This window comes from Archocentrus centrarchus, chromosome 16, assembly GCF_007364275.1.
Source record: "Archocentrus centrarchus isolate MPI-CPG fArcCen1 chromosome 16, fArcCen1, whole genome shotgun sequence".
In the NCBI taxonomy this organism is placed as follows: Eukaryota; Metazoa; Chordata; class Actinopteri; order Cichliformes; family Cichlidae; genus Archocentrus; species Archocentrus centrarchus.
Window position 1 is genome coordinate 24,001,747 of NC_044361.1, and position 24,382 is coordinate 24,026,128.

Sequence of the window (24,382 nt, forward strand, 5' to 3'; positions counted from 1 at the left end):
ACTGTTTTTGACATGCTTTCCTTTGTGAGGCAAACATTAGCTAACCTGCTTTCTTTACATTGGAATTTGAACTTTTTTCCAGATGGAAAAAAGAAAGTAATGGGAGTGTTATTTCGTCAGCATCTGTGTGTGTGTGTGTGTGTTTTGAAATTGTATTTTTTATGGACACATATGTATGGAAGCTCGTTTCCACCACCTTTAAGTAAAAATTTTGACTGACTCCGAAGTTTGAGTCAGTCGAAATTTTGAGCCAACATCTCAGAATTTCTGTCTGCATTGATTTATTAAATGAAAGTTTTGCCTTTATGGAGGTGAAATGTACATTTAACTTCATTACCCACAAACCACCACGATGACGTAGTAAACTGCAGACGCCAAGATGGTGCTTGAAAGTACTATGGTCTGGTAAGGAATTTGAAATATGTTCAAAAGGAACACTTTTTGCATGATATATTTGTTTAAATGAACCCTTGACATAAAAAGTGGGGTGTGTTTGATTTCGGCGTTGTTTGTAATAATTGTTTGGACATGTTTTTCATGCTTTGTTTTGGATTTAATGAGCTCCGTCTATTCCCTGAGTCACTCCACAATTCGACGTTAGCCGGCAGCTCACAGCGATCGTCGTTAGCTGACCTGCAGCTCTTTTGCTAGGATGTGGTCACGTTAAAACTTGTACATTTGTAATTTGAGTCATATCGTTTCTACCTACCGTGTATTTAATATAGCTGTGATTTTTTTTTTTTTTTTTTCTTCTGGCGCTAAAGTAAAAGCAGTTTGACGTGTTAGCATTAGCCAGCTAACAAAAAAAAAAAAAAAACTGCTGTCATTGTGAAAACATACGACCTTTATATAACAGTATCTTATCTTTAATAACCTTAATTTTGCGTTCATGGTTCTCTTTTGGGTTTAAGATGGTTTTTTTTCTTCAAGACGTTATCTTAACTGAAACGCATTCTGTCAGACAACAATAGGTTTTCAAATCTAAATATAATTTTATTGATTAAATACAGCCAGTGGGTAAAAACCCATTTTACCAAAGCCCATGTTTATAGTGCCTGATTTGTCCAAGCAGCTACCTAAAAAAAAATAAAAAATTGCATTTGCATTTACATTAATCAGAACTGTTTTTGCAGCAATTCTGCCACTTTTCATTTATTATCTAACAGCTCAATAGCGTATACTCATTATACATAAAGGGGTTTTTTCCTGCATACAAAAGAAATTTGACTTTTGGACTTGTTTACGTGCATAATTAACCCTTAAAGACCCATTTGTGCAGGAAAAGTCCTGATATTATCGTTTTTGGCCTCTTTTCAAAAGTAATATTTATTTTTATTTTACCAATATCATCACTTTATATATATATATATATATTTCTTAATAGAATATGTGTTTTTTTAAATGCATTTAAAATGTGATCTTTTAAATAATCTACTTTAAATTTTCTTAGTGTGGACAACAGCGAGTACATGAGGAATGGCGACTTTCTGCCCACTCGGCTGCAGGCTCAGCAGGATGCTGTTAACATCGTTTGTCACTCAAAGACCCGCAGCAACCCTGAAAACAACGTGGGCCTCATCTCCATGGCAAAGTATGCGGCGATGTGCTTCAGTGTACTGAGGTTTAAGATGTGATAATATGATAACACCTAGTGTCATGATCCCCTCTGCAGCAACTGTGAGGTGCTGACCACACTGACTCCAGATACGGGGAGGATACTGTCTAAGCTGCATGCTGTGCAGCCTTGTGGAAATATTAGCTTCTGCACCGGTATCAGGGTGGCACATGTGAGTTTGATTTTTATCATCAAACATATGTTATCCTGCTCCTCTTGCAGGACACCCAATAGAGGGATGGAAAAGATTTGAATGTAGTAATGCAGTTTTTTTTTTTTTTTAAAGACACATGGATGAATCATTAGTGCTTCCCGCAGAGTTAGATTCTATTTTTTGTTGACAGGTTGGGGTGTGTGTGACCCAGTGTGTTATTAAATTATTAAAATACTACATGTATACAGTGCTCCACTACAAATAGTCATACAAGTGCTGTATGACAAATTAATCACAAAGCATGTTCTACTATACGAGAGAGAGTATCTTCCAGTGTCTCGCCAGTAAATCTGGTGCAGTAAATGGACTTCAACTTAACCATCTGGACTAAAGCTGATAGGTGTGGGGGGGTGTGACCCAGTGCTTTTTAAATGAAATCGATTGTAGTCAGCTGTGTCATCAATATGGAGTGATCTGATAGCTCATGATCTGATGGTGGTGTTGTTGTTGCTCTCTGCAGCCTCAGTGAGCAGGACAAAGATAATGAGTAGCTGTAGTCCAAGACAGTAGTGTCAGAATCATGGGATAAGAGGCCACTGAATGACATTGAGAACCGCCAGAACAGTGACTTGGTCAAAATTATTTTGAAAGAAAAAAAAAAAAACTCTGATGACCCTTCTGTTAGTCCTTTAGGGTAAATGTTCGAGTTTAGTCTTATTGTTTAATAAAGCCTAGTTTGTTTGGCCGCTTTTGTGGTGGAGTAGCCAGTAGCAACAAGTTGTTTTGGTGTCAGTGCTGGTGACCTCTTTTGTTATCTAGTTATGAGTTGGTGTGGTTGCTCCTGTTGAAATAATGGCTACAATAACAGATTTTGTTGTCTAAGCTAGGAGCTGCTGGATAATTGTACAAGAGATCAGTGATTGAGAATTGCAGAACATTTTGAAGTAAATGTTCCTAAGCAGGGCTGCAAGTAAGCTACGCTAACTGCTTTAAAAGCCAGTTAGTGCAGCAAAAATTTTAGCTCAAACAGACCCTGGTGCTTCAAAAAGAGAAGATGTGGCCATCGAGGAAGAAGTTGTGGGTTCGACAGTGCAGGGAAGAGTAAGTTCTACTCTGTTATTTCATTTTGGTGAAATAACTTTTGAGCAGGAAACAGAACTCCTGCTGCAGTACAGGCGAGAAAATGAGCGAGAAGAACGGGCATAAGGAGTGTACTCGGCTCCAGCTCAAGAGCTTCAAGGCTAAAAGTAACAGCAAGAACGCGAGAAGCTGAAATCCAAACTAAGTGTTACAGACTTGTGAAAGAGGGTCGGTTTTTCCACAGTTTCCCTTGAGGTTCCTTCTGACACTTTTAATGTAGTTTGCAACTTAAATTTCCTCCCTAAATTTAATGAGAAGGATGTGGATGCTGTCTGTGTGCTGTGTGAAAACCTTAGTCAAGTCTGCCAGTGGTGCAAGTTAAAAAAAAAAAAAGACACTGCTCTTGCAGTGTGGGTTTACTGGTAAGGCTGAAAAAGCATTTTCTACTTTTAAGCACAGCTGATAGTGGATACTATTCTAAGGTTAAGTCTGCAGTGCTTAAGGCATTTGGACTGGATTCTGAGGCATATCGCATCATCACAAAAACCCGTTGTTACAAACAAGGATATATTAACACAGAAAAGTCAAAAGCTTTTTCATTTTTAAACACATTTTGTTGTGTCACCCAAAGTTCGTGCAGCTGTCATCAATGGTATTGATTGTATTGTTATTGGTAAAAAGTCTAGAGTAACTGGTATCCTGTCATTAGTGATTATATGTTTACATACACACAGAATATCACATGAATGCATTATGTTATTTATACGGTCTCTCTCTTTCTAATGTTATGTCTTTCTCTCTGTAGTTGGCGCTGAAGCACAGACAGGGCAAAAACCACAAGATGCGTATAATTGCGTTTGTTGGCAGCCCAGTGTGTGACAATGAAAAAGAAGTAAGCCAAGCTCTTACATAAAGCATTTTTTTCATCTTATTAGTTGTCATGTATTCCTGAAAAAGTGCTGCTTTTTTCCTACCTTGGTAAGGCTAACTAGTGAGGAGACTTCAGCTGTTTTTAGACTAAATGTGCTGCTTGAGTATGATAGTGGCATCTGAAAAGCACTCACTACATATTAACTGAGTGCACTCTAAACTCATTGGACCTCGGTGTCTTCTCCTGAGGTTGTGAAAAACAGACAAACTTGACAGCAATAATCAATATCTTACAGGGGTTTAAACCACATACAGTTTTAAACACAGAAGGAGTTCCACCAAAGACTTTTACAGAATCTCTACATGTTTCATGGATCATTTTATGAAGGAAACTCTTCATATTTTGTAAAAGGTTAAACACACTTTAGTGTAATGTTTTGGCATCTGTTGAAATGTTTATATAGGAAATGTCCCTCAGAGGAAGATTCTGTTGCTGTAAAGAACAAAAAGTCTTCAAATCTTGGACTGGGAGCTTAACCCGGTTCAAAAACTCCTTTAGTGTTGCTGTTTCCTTAAACAGACGCCTATTTGTCTGCCTGATATTACTGGTGTACTTCAAAGCCTATGAGGCTCCTGATAAGATTTGTTGTTTGTTTTAACTGAAGTATTTCTCTCTTCTTGTAGTTGGTCAAAATGGCAAAGCGTCTGAAGAAAGAAAAAGTCAATGTAGATGTCATTAACTTTGGAGAGGAGGTATTTTTTAAATTATTATTTATCCTTCGGCGCTCCGACTCACCCGGACATTTTGAGTATCTTTTTGTATTTGTCTGGCCCACATGCACTCCTTAACTCCTGCTGTGCCCTGCAGGCGACGAACACAGAGAAGCTGACAGCCTTCATCAACACGCTGAATGGCAAAGAGGGAGCAGGTTCCCATCTGGTGACAGTACCTCCGGGCCCCAGTCTTGCTGACGCCCTGTTGTCCTCACCCATCCTGGCTGGAGAGGGAGGTGCCATGTTGGGTCTGGGTGCCAGTGACTTTGAGTTTGGAGTAGATCCCAGTGCAGACCCAGAGCTGGCTTTGGTGAGTGAACACAGAAAAGATATTTTGTTTGTGTAGTTTAATATAGTCAGAGCTTTTTGCCTCTAAAAATTCTCCACAAGATCTATTTTATTTTCTCCATTGCATTGTCTGCCGTTTTTTTCTGCACAGTTTGTAAGACTAAAATAATCTTTGCAGTTTGCAAGTAAATTTTGATGTGTCTCCTACTCTTCTGTCTAGGCTCTCCGCGTGTCCATGGAGGAGCAGAGACAACGACAGGAGGATGAAGCTCGCAGAGCCGCTGTTGCATCAGCTGCTGAAGCTGGCATTGCCTCCCCAGCTACAGATGGTGAGAAAATGTCCACCAACTTGCTGTTGGCTTCATAAATGCACATTTCTGCACATTTTCCTTCAGTGACGGGCAATTTGAGTGTTTTCACACTGCATATTTTCTTGTCTGCTTCAGAGTCTGAGGATGCCCTGTTAAAGATGTCTGTTTCGCATACAGACTCAGCCACACCTGCCCTACCAGATTTTAGCCGCATGACAGAGGATGAACAGATTGCCTATGCTCTGCAGATGTCCATGCAGGGAGCAGGAGCAGGTTCTTTTTTTTTTTTTTTTTTGAGCATTTATCACCTACATTATTTCTTTTCTTGCTTTTACTACAACCAGTCAGGAAATGATTAGAGGATAACTTATAAGTGCTCTGTAATATTTTACTTGCATTATTTGTATCAACTTGTATCCAGAGTGGGTGTGTACCTGCATATTTGGAAAAAGATGATGAGGGTCCTGTACTACAAAGGAAGTTCAACAGTTCACCTCGAAAGAGGCACATTCTCGAGTGCTTCTTTATTCTAAGGGCGTATTAACACAGCAGGGTCCACCCAGTAGTCTCAGATAAACTCCCCAGCAGTGAAACAGTTTTTTTACAATTTTTGTGGGAAATCATGGACTGCTCCGTGTCTGGATCTGTAAAGCTTGGTAAAAAGTCTTTGTTGCTTTTGCAGCTTTGCTATCAAAGAGTGGGAAAAAAAAAAAGAAAAAGAAAAGCTTATGTGAATGAGGCTTGTTAAATAAAGCACTGAGTGCTCAGAGTAGAAAAGCACTATATAAAAACCAGTCTATTTACCATTTACCACTGGAAAACACTCACTTATCTGACTTGTGATTAACCACTCCAGTTGTTGCTAGTCTTTGGTGTATATTCACGTTATATCTGATATTCACAGAAGGCAGTGTTGAAGCACATGTAGGGTCTAACTTTAGCTACTTAGAAAAAGCGTAAATTCTAATTTTTATCCAATTTCTTTCACATTTTTAAAATTATTTTTTATTGAAGCATTTGGATAATTACAGGTAAAAAATGACTACAGTTACTTTTAGCCCCTTTTTGTTGTGCACAGGCATCACTTCTTTTATTTGTCCTGTAGACTTTGGTGCTGAGGACATGGATACAGGTGCTGACATGGACTCAAGTGAGGCTAAGGTAAATATAAGCTTCTGTAGTTTGAAATCAAAGATTTCATCACATTCAAAAAACCTGAGTTACGTTTTTTTTTTTTAAATCTCTGTCCAGGATGAAGAGGACTATGATGTTATGCAGGATCCGGAGTTCCTCCAGAGTGTCTTAGAAAACCTTCCTGGGGTCGACCCCAACAATGAGGCCATTCGTAATGCAATGGGCTCTCTAGCTTCCCAGACGGGGTCTAAACCCGAGAAGGACAAGAAGGACGAGGAGAAAAAGAAATGAGCGTAATATACAGCATTATAAATAAAGGAACTGAGAGTTGCACTGCGTGTGTTATTCACCGTAGCATCATTATTCTCCTCAGAACAGGAAATGGTTCATCTTTTGTTTATAATATAGTTGTGTAAACTGTAAACATCTGCCTTTTCTTTTTTGTTTTTTTTCTCTTTTTTTAATCCTGTTCTGATGTTAACCCTTTTGTCCAGTACTTGTGCATAATTTAGAATTTGTTTTGTATTATAACTAAGGTACATGGACAGATTTCCTTAATAAATTTCCAGAATTTAACAGTTTTACACTTTTTTACATTTCCACATTTACATTTTTTTTTTACATTGTGAAGTAGAAATATTGCATTGATAATTGCAGTATCTAACTGCAGCACCAAGTGCTCCAGTTCAAAATGTTCAAAATGTAATTTTTTTTTTTTACCTTAGACGCAAGCACTCAAAACCATCTATAACATGTTATGTAGTCAATTGGTCAATTTTTTGGTACAGTTTACTAGTACCAGGTTGGACCCCATTTGTCTTCAAGTCTGCCTTAATTCTTTGTGGCATAGATTCCCAACAAGGTGCTGGAAACATTCCTCGTAGATTTTGCTCCATACTGACATGATAGCATCACACAGTTGTTGCAGATTTGTCATGATGTGAATCTCCTGTTCCATTATATCACAATGGTGCTCTGTTGGATTGAGATCTGGTGATTGTGGAGGCCATTTGAGTGCAGTGACTTTAATGTCATGTTCAGAAACCAGTTTGAGATGATTTGAGCTTTATGACATGGTGTGGTATCCTGCTGGAATGAGCCATCAGAAGATGGGTGCACTGTGGTCATAGAGAAAATACGCCCACATCACTACACTACCACCAGCAGCTCACTGCTGATACAAGGCAGGATGGAGCCATGCCTTCATGATGTTTATGCCAAGTTCTGCCCCTGCCATCTGCATGTTGAAGCAGAAATCAAGACTCATCAGACCAGGCAATGTTTTTCCAATCTTCTGTTATCTAATTCTGGTGAGCCTGTGTGAGAATTTGTGTAAGGAGGAACAGGATGAGCACTGCCAGAGCCCTACAAAATTACGTCTAGCAGGCCACTGGAGTGAACATCTCTGACTAAACAATCAGAAACAGACTTCATGAGGGTGGTGTGAGGGCCTGACACCCTCCATAGGGGCCTGTGCTCACTGTTGGGCACCATGGAGCCCAACTGGCATTTGCCATAGAATACCAGATATGGGAGGTCCACTAAGGACACTGTATGCTTTACACAGTTGAGAGCAGGTTTACCCTGAGCACATGTGACAGACCTGAAAGGGTCTGGAGAAGCTGTGGAGAATGTTATGCTGCCTGTAACATCGTTCAGCAATGCCCGGCCTCATCTGGTGAGAGTATGCAGGCAGTTACTGGAGGAAGAAGAAATTGATACTATTGACTGCCCTCCACGCTTGCCTGAGCTAAATCCAATAGAACACCTCTGGGACATTATGTTTCGGTTCATCTGACGCCGCCAGGTTGCACCTCAGACTGTCCAGGAGCCATACAAATTACTGAGTACCGTTTTTGAGTTGCTGCACTGAAATTTCTGCAAAGTAAACTAGCCTTCTGCATCATTGATTTCACTTTGATTTTCGGGCTGTCTTTGAATCCAGCTCTGTCTAGGTTCATCATTTTCATTTCAAATGATTCGGTATCCTTTCATTCCTAACACATTGCCCAGCCCATATCAGTATAGCTATCCAGCGTGATTCCCCCACATTGAGATCTGATGTGCTTTCAATGTGTCCCTCTATTTGTGTGTGTGTGTGTGTGTGTGTGTGTGTGTTTTGGTCAGTGTAGACATAGGAGTGGGCACTTTGTGACACTGACGCTGAAAGTGTGACACCTCTTGACTTGTTTGGTACAGCAGCGCACGGTCGCATTTGATGACGCAAACACGTTTGAGACCAAGAGGAAAGTAGGGAACCAACTTCGCTAACTTGCAGGTAACAGAAGTTAAATGAAAGTGTGATCTAGTGTTGACTTTAATCCTAGCACACGTAACAGCAGCAGATAAGACGTTTTAGAGCTCCTTTACCCAAATGTTGCACTAATCTTCTTATTTTGGCTGTTTGGTGAGAGACAGTTTGTTTTCATTAGCAAGGCCAGCTAGCAACTAACTGCTAAAGTAGCTAGCTGTTAGCAGCAGCAGCAGCTCACACTTGTTGCAAATCGACTGTAAAGTTTGACTTGTTAGTATGAGCAATGTGAAGTAAGTTTTTCACGTTTTTCTTTTTCACATATGCTGTTATGCACCAGCACTATTGCTTCTGTCGGAGTTTTGCTATGACTAAGCCTCTTTGCATGCCAACGCTTTTCGGTTTCAGTCAGCGTAAACGTGCAACTTGTTATAAACAACAATGGCAGGTTGCATGTTTAAAGCAAGAAAAAATGGGCACACAGGCATTTAACCTAAAGTTTAACGCTGTTTAAGATTTATACACTCCTGCCACTTCAATGGGTACACCTTGACACCTGTTCGCTATTGCTAATATCTAATCAGCCAAATGGCAGCAACTCTGTGCATTTCGGTAGTTTGAACCTGCTGAAGTTCAAACCGAGCATCAGAATGGGGGAAGAAAGATGATTTAAGTAACTCTGAATGTAGCACGGTTGTTGGTACCAGATGGGCTGGTCTGAGTGTTTCAAAAACTGCTGATCTACTGCGATTCCCCAAAACATTGCCTAGTCTGATCAATCTCAATTTCTGCCGCAACATGTGGTAGGGTCAGAATATGACATAAACAACATGGATTCATCCTCCCTCGAATCAGCAGGTCAGGCTGCAGCTGCTGGTGGTGTAATTATGTGGGGGATATTTTCTTTATGACCACAGTGTTGCCATCATCTGGTGGCACCTTCCAACAGGATTAACCCACACAGATCATCCCAAACTGGTTTCTTGAACATGACGAGTTCACTGTACTCAAATAGCCTCCACAGTCACCAGATCTTAATCCAGTGAATGTGGTGGAAAGGGAGATTCACATCATGGAGGTGCAGCCAACAAATCTGCAGGAACTGTGTGATGCTATCATGACAATATGGATCAAAATCTCTGAGGAATGTTTCCTGCTCCTTGCTGAATCTGTGCCACGAAGAATTAAGGCAGTCCTGAGGTAAAAGGAATCCAGGACCAGGGCATCATCTGAGCTCCTGGACAGTCTGAGGTGCAACCTGGCGGTGTCAGAGTGACCGAAACATAATGTCCCAGAGGTGTTCTATTGGATTTAGGTCAGGTGAGTGTGAGGGCCAGTCAATGGTATCAATTCGATCATCCTCCAGGAACTCCTCCTGCATACTCTTGCCACATGAGGCTGGGCATTGCTGAATGATGTTACAGGCAGCATAACATTCTTCGTGGCTTCTCCAGACCCTTTCAGGTCTGTCACATGTGCTCAGGGGCCCAGCACCAAACTACCGCTTGCTAGTGCTAATTGCCTCAGCAAGGTGCAGCGCCGAGCGATTGGCTGGTAGCTAGAACCCTGCAAGGAATTCATCCTGATACCAATGGCAGCCGGTGTTCTGTTGCCTAGCATATAGAGGTCTGTGGGTCCCTCCATGAATATGCCTTCCAGACCATCGCTGCCCATCACCAAACTGATCATGCATGCAGTGTTACCATTCTCCATGGCTTCTCATGTGCTCACATGTGCTCAGGGTGAACCTGCTCTCATCTGTGAAAAGCACCGGGTGCCAGTGGTGGACCTGCCAATTCTGGTATTCTATGGTAAATGCCAGGCAGGCAGTGAGTACAGGGTCCACTAGAGGAAGTTGGGTCCTCTGGCCACCCTCATGAAGTCTGTTTCTGCTTGTTTGGTCAGAGAGTCACTCCAGTGGCCTGCTGGAGGTAATTTTGTAGGGCTCTGGCAGTGCTCATCCTAGCTCTTTTTCCACCGACTGGGTGCCGGTGCCAGTATTTGAACCGTTCAGCGTTTTTTCCACCGCAAATGTACTCAGTGCTTGGCCGAAAGACAGGTTCAACTCCAGCACCGCAAGCTAGCTGGTCTGGAACCAAGAACAGGTGACGCAAGCAGCAGAAGAGCATGACTCTGCATTCTCGATGCAAAGTTTTCTACCGCTATTTCACTGCATGGTGTGTACTACATGAGAAAAGCGATGTGATTTTCGTGGTTGTGAATTAGGTTTGGCCCTAAGGCTGAACTTGCTGCTTTGTATCAGTTCATAACCCCTCTAGTGCACCTGTTGTTAATTTCATAAACACCAAAGCAGCTGAAACTGACTAACAATCCCCTCTGCTACTTAATTGACAATATCAATATCCCAGAAGTTTAATTGAACTGATGCTATACTCTGACTTTTTTTTTAAGCTGTATACTAACATCTCTTTGGAAATAAGGTCCTATGGAGCTGTTAGTACCAGAATAACGAGTGAAACAAATATTGACTTTGTTTGGAGAGGTAATTTTTTTTTCCAATTGGAGTTGGGACTTATTAAAAACTACTTTACCCGGCGTATTACCCTGCTGAATTGTTTTTGGTCCGTCAGTTGGGTGATCGATCTGCCTGTAATATTACAGCTAAACTACCCGACTGATCCATACCAGATTTGCATGAAAGATGGTCAGTGGAATCTCAGCGACCTTGACCTCAAGGTAAAGGTCAAAGGAAAATTCTGGGCATGGGCAGTAGGGCATATGTGTCATCTTGGTGATTCAGTGTTTGGAGAGTGACATGTCTGTGAAATGGACAACGTTCAAAATCAGCCGGCCGGGTTTGTTGTGTTATAAATGTGTTTAGTGTAATCTAACATAATTATTTTTATGTAAAAAATCAAAAAAATTAAGCCCAGAACTTTTTACATGAAAGCATAAGAGCAATTCTCATATTATTCTTATAAAACTGAGGAGCTTTTTAGCTCATTTGTGTGTCTGTTGTGTTGGTCAGAATTTAATCACTTAGCCACAATGATCACCGGACTCGCCCGTTAGGTTGTGCTCAAAGTCAAGTTCACATTTGACTTTCTCAGTGGATTTTAATGCTCATTAGTTTCTGCCACATAGCCACCCAATAACAAGAAAATTAATCACTCGCTTTCTGTACTTGAAACATTACAATAACCTGCAAATTGTGATGGATTATGATGTTCTGGTTTGTTTAAATAGCAATCAAATTGTGGAGTCAAACTTGCATATGTTAGTTGAGTGATTAGTTTTTCCTTAGTAATTAATGCTGTGACTTAATTAGATATTTTTTTTCTTTGTTTTCTTTCTTTTTATATATATATATATATATATATATATATACACACACAATATCAAACAACTCAGGAAATTCTTCTGATCACTAAATATAGAATATGTTTTTATTGGAATATTATAAAGAGTAACTTTATTAATGTGTATATAGTCCATAAATGTACATAGTACATAAATGAGTAACCTTCATACCTCATCTGTGTCAACTTGTCCTGATTAAATGAATCAGTTTTTCTGACTCATTTGTTGCTTTAATTGGTTTTGCTTGCAGTGGCAATGGGGGACATGAAGACCCCAGACTTTGATGATTTGTTGGCAGCTTTTGACATTCCTGACATTGATGCCAAAGAGGCCATTCAGTCTAGTCCAGAGGATGAACGGGATGAGGCCCGGACTAATGCGCATGGGAGAGAGAGTGGATCCCCTTCAAGCTTTACCGGCCCTCCTGCCCCTCAAAGTGAACCTCCTGTGGTCAGCGTTATTGTGAAGAACACAGTGCGATCAGAGTCTTTTGAAGAGGAGGCAAAGTCTGTCAGGGATAAAACAAACAATCCTTCAAGCAGTGCCTTAGCCTCTCCAGTACGGGTTAAATTGGATGACCTCACCTCCGAGCTTTGTCCCAGACTACCTACTGAGGCTGCCGTGGAGGCCGAGACAACCAGTGGCTTTGAGGAATCTCCCTCCAGCCAGCAGAGACAGTCTAGCACAGAAACATGGCCCCAGGTTTCACCTTTGAAGTCCACACTGAGTGAAAATGAGAGTGAAAGTGATAAAGGACCCGAGCCTGGATCTTCCCAGCATGCATCTGATGTTATGAACAGTTTAAGGCCCCTGCTACACCCCAAGTCGCCAACCACTGGTGTTTCCACCCCACCATCTCCTTCGTTCCCAGCCTCTGTGAGCGATCACTTTTCTCCTCACTCCCCTCAGCAGGGTGGAACCTGCCTCCAAGATAATACACTATCACCCCCATTACTACAAAATGATAGCATGAAAACTGGAATCAAGCAAGTTATGCACACAGATGACGATGACTCAGAATCAGAGCTGGTGATCCAGGAATGCCCAGAATCCATAATGTCTCACCCTCCTAAGTTTAAACACAGAGCAAAATTACCACCTGCGCTTCTTGGGTCTCCTGAAACTACTGCTAGTCTTGTTCCTCCTGAACTCCCTTTTTCCACAAAACCCCAATACGAGGAGGATGGCCTACCTACCACACCAACCTCTCCAGCCTCAGCTCATCAAACACAGAGTCCCCAGGACTGCCTCCCTCCTGTCAGCACCAGCTCTGCATCAGTCCAAGAAGAGAAATACCCAGAGCATGTGATTGATGAGAGGGAGTCACCTGAGAGCCCACCACCCAGCGAGACAGGTCTTTTAGTCCAAAATAGAAGCAGTAGTCCTGATTTGGGCTCAACACCAACTTTAGCTGCGAACCACGAGGAATTCCATCACCAGGAGGAGCTCATGGAGAGTGAGGACTGTCAAGAGGATAAGCCGGGTGACGGTGAAGAGATGAGTAAAAAGGCAGACGGCGATGGGGAAAATTTAAACACGGAAAAGTGTGATGCTGACACTGAGGATGCTGCAAGTGCCGCGGAGACGGTTTCATCTCCACTGCGACCACTCAAAGTTAAAATCAAAATGCCTACAGGCAGCATCACAAGGACTGTCACTGGTGTGGCACCTAAAAGAAGTGGAAGAGCCAGTAGCAAGGGCGTGACTGGGTCAAAACCATCACCGCAACGTCATAGCACAAGATCCAAAAGAGAACTGCTGCCGGAAACTCCTCTGACTGCAGTGGAGATGCTGCAGGATGCCTGTGCTGCAACACTAGAAGGCTCGAGTACAGTTAGGGAGAAAACCACAGCTGACACCAGGTCTAAAGTTTCCCCCACAGCAGTGAGCATCACAAAAACTGCAGCACTGCCCTCCGTTGCTACCTCCTCCTCCAGAGTCAGCCCAACTACAAGCAACCTGCGCAGCCTGGGCCAAAAGACACTCAACAGTGGGATGACACTGCCTGCTTCTTTACCTCTGCTCCCTCCTCAAACCAGCAGCAGGCCAGCATCTATAGTCAACAGCACTGGGGCCATCATATCAAAGAGCCAGACCAACTTAGTGGAAGCTTTCAACAAAATCCTGAATAGCAAGAACCTGCTGCCCAGTTATAAGCCAAATCTGAGCTCCCCTATTCCTGCGGAGTGGGGCATTTCTCTACCAGCACAGGTAAGCCATCATAAAAATGAACTTCCAGCTATTTGATAATTAAAAAAAAAAAAAAAAAAAAAATCATTTTAGGGCAGGGGTGGGCAGTTAATTTTCCAAAGGGGTCACATGAGAAACGGAGACTGTTCTGATCAATATTAATTTTCTCTCTTTATAAACTCCTACTGGTGAGAGTTGATGATTTTATCACTTATTTAATCAACTTTCCCCAAAACAATTGTGAACAAAATGTGCATGTTTTTGCAAAATTTCAGATACAATTGAATTCAAAGTATTGTTGCTATTTTGCTTGTAGTTTAATTGCTTCATGTGCAGTTTTTCAGTTCTGTTTTCTTGTTCAGTCTGTTTGAAGCTTAAACAAGTGCATTAAAGTCAGGCTTAATACCTGAGGTGAAAATGCGAAGGAGAGCAGACAGGTGATCGTCACTGAGAGAGGAGTTGTATCTGGATTTGTTAAACTTCAACACTGAGAAAGTTCACATATAGAGGCAGATTCAAAGAGAACCAACATCTTCTGAGCATGTCTCCTTATGTGGGGAAGGTTTTCCTCTTTGAGAGAATAAAAATCCAGCAGTCATACTGACTTGAAGTGCTCTGCCAGTGGTAAATCAGAGTGCTGATGACCCCCGATGAAGTTAACTATTTTACTACAAACATCAACATCATGGTTAATTTTTAGCACTGACTTACACAACAGCTCCTGGTGGACAACACAGTGCAAACAATACCAATGTGAGTTCTGCGTTCATTTCAGTCACTCGATCTTGCATCTGCTTCCAAAGTCCAACACTTTTCCCTGTCAGATTTGGACCGCCATAGGTTGTAGCTATACTCCCATTTCCCAGTTTGTCCCATTTCCGCTCCAGCCTATCAAAGCACACAGTTACCTATCGTGCCGACAGCCCTCATTCAGAGCCAAGGAGGAAAAGTCAAAATTGTCCTCTTTGCTTTTTCAACTGAAGCTTCAGATTTCCTGCAGTGTCTTCAAGCTTTTCCACTGACTTCATTAAATAACTTAATTAAAAATCTGTCTTATTAAAAACTCCACATTCTGCATCCACTTTTTTCCTTTTTTTTTTTTTTTTTTTTTTTTTTTTAAATCTCGATGCTAACAAACTCACATCTGTCAAAGAAGGCAAACATATCTGACATAAACATCAGGTTCAATGTTTTTTCAGTGGAGATGCATTTTCTTTCACACATGTATGTATGCATGTAAAGATAAAAAATAACAGTCGCCTTTAAAAGCAACAAAGTTGTGATTTTCCGTTAAAAATGGTAGGCCATTCTCTGATGGGGAGTTTCTCAAAGAGTGTTTGGTGGCTGAAATGACAACAAACTCCATGATGTAGACATTATAGGGACCAAACCACAGACTGCACTGCTGATGATGAGCATACAATACAGTGGTACATTATTAGTTTAACAGTAATAATAATAATAATACATTTTATTTATAAGCGCCTTTCATGACGCCCAAGGACTCTTTACTGGGGTGAAAACAAGACAAACCACAAAAAGCACAAACAAGAAACTAAAATGTCCAAAAGAATTAAAGCGAGTATGTGATTTGGAACAGGTAAGTTTTGAGTCGTGATTTGAAGATATGACGAGAGTCAATATTGCGAATGTCTGGTGGGAGAGCAGAGTGGGAGAACAATCTGTTCCCCATAGTACTGAGGTGGGCAGGGGGAACAGTAAGGCGGATAGAGGAGGAAGAGTGGAGGGTGTGGGATGAGGAGGTGATGTGAAGAAGTTCGACTAGATAAGAAGGGGCAAGGTTGTGGATGGCCTTGAATGTGAACAGGAGGATTCTGAACTGAATTCTGAACTTAACCAGAAGCCAGTGGAGCTGCTGTAGGTAAAGCAATCTAATCTAATCTAATGTGGTAAAATGAGGGGGTTCTGGTGATAATGCGAGCGGCTGAGTTTTGGACTATTTGAAGCCTCTGGAGGGATTTGTGAGGCTGTTTTGCTAAGAAAGTGAAGATAAGCTTGATTACAGCAGGAAGCCTGACTTTATCAGATATAAGAATTCTGTGTGGTTGTTGTTTATTTAAAAAGAACTCTCCAGAAAGGAAAATGAGCATGGCATGAGATGCACTGCACCTTATTTTTCACGTTTTGACATATAATGCAAGGTGACTGTTTCTCCAGTAGAACAAAGCTTAAAATGTCAAGCCAGTAGCTTTGTTAAAAATAGCTCTACATCAGTTTGAAAATGATGTTTGTTCCCCTGCAGGGTTACCGCTGTCTGGAGTGCGGCGATTCCTTCGCCCTGGAGCAGAGTTTGGCGCAGCACTACGATCGGCGCTCGCTCAGGATTGAGGTGACCTGCAATCACTGCGCCAAACGGCTGGCCTTCTTCAACAAGTGCAGCCTGCTCTTACATGCCAGAGAGCACAAGGACAGAGGCCTGATCATGCAGTGTTCACACTTGGTCATGAAACCAGTGCCAGTGGAGCAGATGATCAGCCAGCAGGAACCATCAGCAGCCAGTAAGGGAATGTTGTTTTTGTTTCTGCAGCACTGTAACGTGTATTCCTTAAATGTGCTTTAACTGTCTCCTCCACCTTTTTAACACCGTCGTCATCACTTTTAGGCCAGGCCAACTCAAAGGCACCACCTCAGACACATCACGCTGTAGCTAAGAAAGCAGAAACACTGCAGTACACAAGTAACAAATGTCCTGAGTGTCAGGCTCAGTTCTGCAGTAAAGAAGATTTGTCTGAACATTTCCAAGAAATCAAGTCAGCGCAGAGCACCGTAAGTCTTTGCTGTGTGCAGAAAAGAGTCGAGAAATTAAATTGAATTTTCTGTGACATGCTAAATGAGCTCCAACTTAATTCCCTCCTTTTGGCTTCTACTCTCTTCAGCCATGCTCTGAGTGCTCTCCTCCCATGCTGCTGCCCAACAGCTGCAGCGCAGCAGCTCATCAGCGCATCCATCAAAACTCTTCTCCACATGTGTGTCCAGAGTGCGGGGGCACAGCCAAGCCGACACAGTTCAAAACACATCTGGATGAGACCTGTTTGCACTTTTCCCGCCGCATTGGCTACAGGTGTGCTATCTTCCCCATGTGATTGATTAAACCACAACTATACCGGTCATGATTCTCCTCTGCTGAGTTTGTATTTTTCTCTCCTCCAGATGTTCTAGCTGCCTGGTGGTGTTTGGCGGGCTGAACTCGGTGAAGTCTCACATCCAGCAGGCTCACTGTGATATGTTCCACAAGTGCCCCAGCTGCCCCATGGCTTTCAAGTCTGGCCCCAGCATACAGAACCACATTACTGCCCAGCATCCGGGGCTCACTGAAGGACACCCGATGTATAACCAGCACACAGAGTCTGAACATTCACGCTCACACTTGTTGCGTTCCTTTCAGTATCTTGACCCATGCTTTCTTCCTTTACAGGCTGATCTATAAGTGCGTCATGTGCGACACAGTTTTTACACACAAGCCCCTGCTGCACGCCCACTTTGACACTCATTTAACCAATCAGAAGGTGCATGTGTTTAAGTGCCCCGAGTGCACCAAGCTGTTTTCTCAGAGGAATTCCCTGCTGGACCATTTCAAGGTATATCTTTTATAATTGAGGTGGTGCTAAACTCTCATGCTCTTCTTACTCATTTAAAAATTGTTTTTGCTTGTTCTCTTTTCCTCAGACCCACAAGACCTCCACATTAAAAGCAGAGCTACCTTCACTTCCAGGTACTGCTTCTCTGAAATTAGAGAGCTCTGATGGAGATGAAAAGATGCGTAAAGAGAGAGAAGAGAAAGTGAAGACAGAAAGGATGAAGACCCCCTCAGGGTGGAAGTGTTCATCTTGCAACACATGCTACACAGACCGGGAGCAGTATATTACACATATGAGTGACCGGCATGGCAAGGTCTGGAAGTCCACTATTGATTTTTTTTCTTTTCTTTTTTTCCCCTGTCCGTGACACCGATTCCCAGCATTCTTCTTCAAATGTACTTCCACATTCCTGTCAGCAGGGCTCAAAAATCAATTTATCTACACCAAACTAATGTTCATTTAAACCATATCTGGACTGCTTACAGATTAAAATTAGTTTGCCATTTCTAAATTGTTAGCATAACAATTTTTATTGGGGTGCAGTGTTTACCACTGTTGTCTCACAGCAGGAAGGTTGTAGGTTCAAACCTGCTGGTGGGCTGAGGTATGTTCTCTCTGTGCAGGTATCCTCTGGGTGCTCTGCTTTCGTCCAACAGTCCAAAGACATACAGTGGTGTGAAAAAGTGTTTGCCCCCTGCCTCATTTCCTGTTTTTTTGCATGTTTGTCACACTTAAGTGTTTCGGAACATCAAACCAATTTAAACAATAGTCAAGGACAACACAAGTAAACACAAAATGCAAGTTGTAAATGAAGGTGTTTATTAGTAAAGGTGAAAAAAAATCCAAACCATCATGGCCCTGTGTGAAAAAGTGATTGCCCCCTAAACCTAATAACTGGTTGGGCCACCCTTAGCAGCAACAACTGCAACCAAGTGTCTGCGATAACTTGCAATGAGGCTTTTACTGCGTTCTGGAGGAATTTTGGCCCACTCATCTTTGCAGAATTGTCCTAATTCAGTTACATTAGAGGGTTTTCGAGCATGAACGGCCTTTTTAAGGTCATACCACAACATCTCAATAGGATTCAGGTCAGGACTTTGGCTAGGCCACTCCAAAGTCTTCATTTTGTTTTTCTTCAGCCATTCAGTGGTGGACTTGCTGGTGTGTTTAGGATCATTGTCCTGCTGCAGAACCCAAGTACGTTTAAGCTTGAGTACACAAACAGATGGTCTGACATTCTCCCTCAGGATCTCTTGGTAGACAGCAGAATTCATAGTTCCATTTATCACAGCAAGTCTTCCAGGTCCTGACGCAGCAAAACAGACCATCACACTACCACCACCATATTTTACTGTTGGTATAATGTTCTTTTTCTGAAATGCAGTGTTCCTTTTACGCCAGATGGGACACACACCTTCCAAAGAGTTCCACTTTTGTCTCATCGGTCCACAGAATGTTGTCCCAAAAGTCTTGGGGATCATCAAGATGCGTTTTGGAAAAATTGAGATGAGCTTTAATGTTCTTTTTGCTCAGCAGTGGTTTTCTTCTTGGAACTCTGCCATGCAGGCCATTTTTGCTCAGTCTTTTTCTGATGGTGGAGGCATGAACGCTGACCTTAACTGAGGCAAGTGAGGCCTGCAGTTCTTTGGACGTTGTTGTGGGGTCTTTTGTGACCTCTTGGATGAGTCGTCGCTGCGCCCTTGGGGTAATTTTGGGCGGCCGGCCACTCCTGGGAAGGTTCACCACTGTTCCATGTCTTCGCCATTTGTGGATAATGGCTCTCACTGTGGTTCGCTGGATTCCCAAAGCTTGGAAATGGCTTTATGACCCTTTCCAGACTGATAGATCTCAATTACTTTCTTTCTCAATTGCTCCTGAATTTCTTTGGATCTCGGCATGATGTGTAGCTTTCAAGGATCTTCTGGTGGACCTTACTGTGTCAGGCAGCTCCTATTTAAGTGATGTCTTGATTGGGAACAGGTGTGGCAATAATCAGGCCTAGGTGTGGCTAGGGAAATGAACTCAGGTGTGAAAAACCACAGTTATAGTATGTTTTAACAAGGGGGGCAATCACTTTTTCACACAGGGCCATGATGGTTTGTATTTTTTTTCACCTTCATTTACAACTTGCATTTTGTGTTTACTTGTGTTGTCCTTGACTATTGTTTAAATTGGTTTGATGTTCCGAAACACTTAAGTGTGACAAACATGCAAAAAAACAGGAAATGAGGCAGGGGGCAAACACTTTTTCACACCACTGTACATGTTAGATTAGTCTGTGATTCTTGATGAGTTCTGTTTATTCTTAATTGGCCAGAAGTGTGAATGTGAGAGTGCGTCATTGTGTGAGCCTCTCATTTGTTTATCCACACCTTGTGAAAAAAAATCCTTAAACAGACTTAAGCATTTTAACAGTTTCCAGTTGTAATTTTCCAGTGATCGCACTCCTTACTGGGAACCACTGGCTTAAAATGTGCAGTTTAGTTAATCTGTTTGTGTGTGTGTGTGTGTGTGTGTGTGTGTGTGTGTATGTGTGTGTGTGTGTGTGTGTGTGTGTGTGTGTGTCCGTGTTTTGTGCAGATTTTGAAGAAGTTTCCCTGTAACAAATGCGAGAGCTCCTTCACCACCACCTCCAGTCTGAGGCGTCACATCAGAGATAAACACAAAGCCATGAACCGCAGCTTTCGCTGCCAGTGAGTAACCCCCTCGACGAAGGTTTACCTCAGAAGTCTAAATCAGTTGTTACTCCCTAATGCACGATTTATACTTTATACTTCTTTGTTAAATACACACTGTGAGTGCATCGTAACTGCAGACCCTGGTTGAGTCCATCTGCATACAGAGAGGGGTTTTTCAACCAATGCAAATGTGCTCCCTTGCAGTCGTCCAAAATCCCATCTGCACGTTGCTTGATGTGGATGATGCTGATTGGCTGAAAAGTAGGAAACAGCAAAAGGAGGGACTTTTTTTTTTTTTTTTTATATAAACTTGACTTGAAGACAGAGAACTCTTACTGCCAGCTAGGGTTTTGTGGTGAAATTGTAGCGCAACATAGGCACACCACCATGCTGACTCTATTGGCTGCTTACATAGGCTACGTGTCTACATAGCTTCAATGCAGAAGTATAAATTCAGCTGAACCCTTTTATAATAACATCAAGTAATATTGCTGGTACTTTGTCCGAATATTAAAACTAAAGTTGATATTTGTGAAATCTGTGACCTCACTGGTTCTATGTGGTGATGTTAAAAATGAGTAAATCACGGATGTGCAGCAGGTTTAGTCGACTCAAAAGCCTGTAAGCTTTCATAAGTATGCAGCATTTTTTTGGGCACCTCATATATCCTTTCTTCACAGCCTGGAAAAACTGGAGGCCTGGTAAAGGTCCCCAATCCAAGGGCTGAGAGATTGCTTTGTAAACTCTTGCAAAGCTCTTAGGTGCCTAAAGTCTGTTTGGTTTTATTTACTGTAACCATGAAGCCATAACAGCGTACATTTTTAAATATAAATTGTGTGTGTGCAGGTTTTGCACTGAGGGTAAGAAAACCTTCAGCAGCAGAGCGATGTTGGAGAGGCACCTTCAGCTGAGGCACAGCACGGAAACTGCGAGCCAGAAAACGATGATGGTAAACCACTTATCCTGTCACACAGGGAATCAAACGTGAAAAGATTTTTTTTCCTGAATTTTTTGTCTTGATATCCAGAGAGGCGGAGATGAGGCTGACAGTTCATCGGAACAGGACAGCGGATTGGGGGCTCGCAAGAGACGGAGAGGAACCGTGAAGGTGGAGCAGGATGAAGAGTCCGCAGATAGGATTAGTCCAGTGAAGAAGCTACAGTCCTACGCTTCCTCCCCCTCCTCAGCTCTCGCGCCTTCCTCTCTTCCTGAGTCTGGGTTTCGTTGTGCCGTCTGCAGCTTCACCTCAGAGGACCAGGCGGCGTTCCTGGAGCACATCAGCCAGCACAGGCGCGGAGGGACAGAGGATGGCACCCTGCAGTGCCTGCAGTGTGGCGCCTGCTTCACATCCACCTTCTCACTGTCACGCCATCGCTTCATCACCCACAAAGTGAGACATGTGCTCACTGACAACCAGCAGGCCCCCGGTGCGCACCCAGCACCCTCCCTTGGAAATAGTAGACACCACGAGGATAAGAGTTCTCTGAATGGTTCTGCACCAGCATCGCCCTCCACTCAACCCTCCACAGGAGAGGGGAAAGAAGAGGAGGGAGCACTGGCCTGTAAGGTGTGTGGTAAACATTTTGAAAAGGTCACAGATCTCAATACACACTTCAGAACTCATGGTATGGCTTTTATCAGTGCGAGGAACGCAGGAAAAACGACCTAAGATAGCAAACACGAGGAAAATATGGTGATTAAAAGTACTTCTAAGTGCCTTTCTGTTATTGAATTCCTGTTAAAGTCTGGGTTCCTGTCTGACGCACTGATTTTACCAAAGACTGACAATTTAGTCTGAAAGCATTGTGAAACATTCAGATGTGATTCTCATTGTTCCAGACAAGCCTTAACCTCGTGACACTCAGGATCTAATGCTGCGTTTCCGTGTTCAGTAATGTAATGCTAATGAGATTAGAGCAGTCTGCCTTCTTCACAATCATGTGCCTGCAGAGGATGGTGAATGCTGTATCTAACTGTGCTGTGATAACAATGGCTGTTTAATGAATGTTCATAAACAGTGAGTGAATGCGCTTGTTTTGATTTCAATATTTTTATCCTACTGTGGAAGTTCTTCTTCTGTAAAGTCTTTTTTTTTTTTTGTGTGTACATATTTTTAGAAAACTGTTGCAGTGATTTAGATTGAGTTTCTTTGAATTTATTTCCAGTCATTCTCCAAAATATGCTGTCAGTTTCATTTCATTCCCAGCTTAAACTGCAGCCGCTGGCTTCTGTACGTTTTAGTTTCAGTTTACAGATACTTGAATTTTGCTTTCCTTGGGTGTTTTAACTGACTGAGCTGGAATGGAAAAGTACACATCTGTACTTTTAGAAGATTCCCCCTGAATTTTGCTTTGAGTCATTCTGCTGAAACCTTAATAGTTTTGACTGACTTTGGAATATATGAATGCATACAGTGGAGTCATGGCAGCGTCTTCACTGCCAGCAGCAGCAATAATTGCAGTGACCGATACTTCTTTAATGCACATATTGGTGCATTGGAATTGGTTTAAGTGAATTATTATATTAATTAAAATGAGATAATATAAATGTATACCTAAAGACTGGATATGTTTACCGTTACTGATGTCAACCTTTGAGTCCCTGCACATTTAGATGCATGTAACACTGAAGTGAATGTGGACCAAACATTTCTGGAGTTCAATCTAAAAACTCTGTGCTTTGGAAAATGCTAAGCAATAATCTGACATGTAGACACACTATTTGTAGGGGTGCAGCTTTCAAATGCATTGAAATGAATATTTAATAGCTTATAAATTGAATGCACTGTATTTATATCAGGTTCAGTAATTTATTCCTTCACAGTGAGCAAGAGATGGAAGTAAAATTGTTTTTGGTATGCGGGCCATATGTTTACCTAAATATTGCTTTATGGAATTACTGTAAACAGAAGATCAGTGTGTATGTATTTTGTCCAAAATCTTTGGAAATGCTAAAGATTAAAAAAAATATATATATTGTTCCCCATAACTGACTACGTGTTCTGTCATTGTTCTCTCACCTGTAGGTGTCGACTGAGCATCCACATCAGTACAGAGAAACTGAAAAACCAAACATTTAACAAAATTGTTCTTAAAAATCTTTAAAGGAGAGGCAAGTGCTTTTATTTTGATAGAAATACCAGATTATTCTGTAAGTGCTTAACCCCCCCCCCCTGCAAAAAAAGGGAAAAAAATCACCCACTTGGAGGATGTTATTCAGAATTTTTTGTTTTCGTAAATAAATGTTTGTTTAGTGGTTCAGCATCCTAGCTTCATTAAACATACCTCAAACTGGTATTTTTTTTCCAGGTAGGGTGAAAAATATCAACATTTGAGTTCGGGTCTTTTTTGCAGGCCATGTTAATGACTTTCCTTGGGGGGGTCGGGGGAAAGCTTCAACACTGTGATGAGATGCACTGTCATCCTGAAAAAATGACTTCACTACCACCAAACCAACTTTCTATCAATAAATTAAATAAAGAAATGTGTCAAATTTGTACCTGTGTGTTGAGGTTACTGTTGAGGTAATGATCGCCATCTTCCCTCGTCCTTTGCCTGACCTTCATATTCGAGGGGTGAAATTTCAAGGAGCCATTTCTAAGTGGTTTGACATGTTGACGCCAGGATGTTCAGCTATTAAATAACATTTACTTGAAGAAACATCCTACATGTGGAAACCATAAAGCCATAACGTTTGCCTGGAGTTTTTGCCTCCGTTCTGATAGGCTGCTGATTCTCTGGGGGATATTTATGACCACCGTGCATGACTAATATAAATACCATAGACGAACATAACATCCATGCTTTACTCAGTTTGTAAAAAAAAAAAAAAAAAACTTTGATAGTCATCTGTCCTGTGGGTGTCTTGCATTGACTAAATAAAATCAAATATTTTAATATAAACTGGATCTGTGGCTTTAACGCAACATTTCATTCAACAAATTTCAACATCGGCTGTTGGTATAATCGTGTTTATTGAGTTGAATCAGTAAATATCAGCTGTCCAAATAACTGGCATTCAACTATCCAAATAACAGACTCATACAGACAACATAAAAATATTAAACTTAAAATATTCCTCTTCATTCAGTAAAATATATTTGATCAAAATGTAACGG

At 41.8% G+C, this 24,382-nt stretch overlaps 2 protein-coding genes across 2 annotated transcripts; both read left to right on the top strand.

Moving 5' to 3' along the window:
- The first annotated feature begins 277 nt into the window (after positions 1–277).
- Positions 278–6,810, top strand: LOC115793922 (26S proteasome non-ATPase regulatory subunit 4-like). The gene is made up of 10 exons (XM_030749127.1): positions 278–405; positions 1,451–1,591; positions 1,673–1,787; positions 3,655–3,741; positions 4,404–4,472; positions 4,588–4,803; positions 5,002–5,110; positions 5,228–5,365; positions 6,198–6,253; positions 6,344–6,810. Exons 1-10 carry the CDS (start codon positions 380–382, stop codon positions 6,515–6,517), a joined length of 1,131 nt encoding a protein of 376 aa, XP_030604987.1. The 5' UTR covers positions 278–379; the 3' UTR covers positions 6,518–6,810.
- A 1,638-nt stretch (positions 6,811–8,448) lies between these two features.
- On the top strand, positions 8,449–23,323 carry znf687a (zinc finger protein 687a). The gene is made up of 11 exons (XM_030749067.1): positions 8,449–8,504; positions 12,049–14,009; positions 16,252–16,507; positions 16,612–16,775; positions 16,886–17,070; positions 17,160–17,336; positions 17,425–17,587; positions 17,676–17,900; positions 20,168–20,280; positions 21,112–21,214; positions 21,293–23,323. Exons 2-11 carry the CDS (start codon positions 12,054–12,056, stop codon positions 21,932–21,934), a joined length of 3,984 nt encoding a protein of 1,327 aa, XP_030604927.1. The 5' UTR covers positions 8,449–8,504; positions 12,049–12,053; the 3' UTR covers positions 21,935–23,323.
- Positions 23,324–24,382: the final 1,059 nt, after the last annotated feature.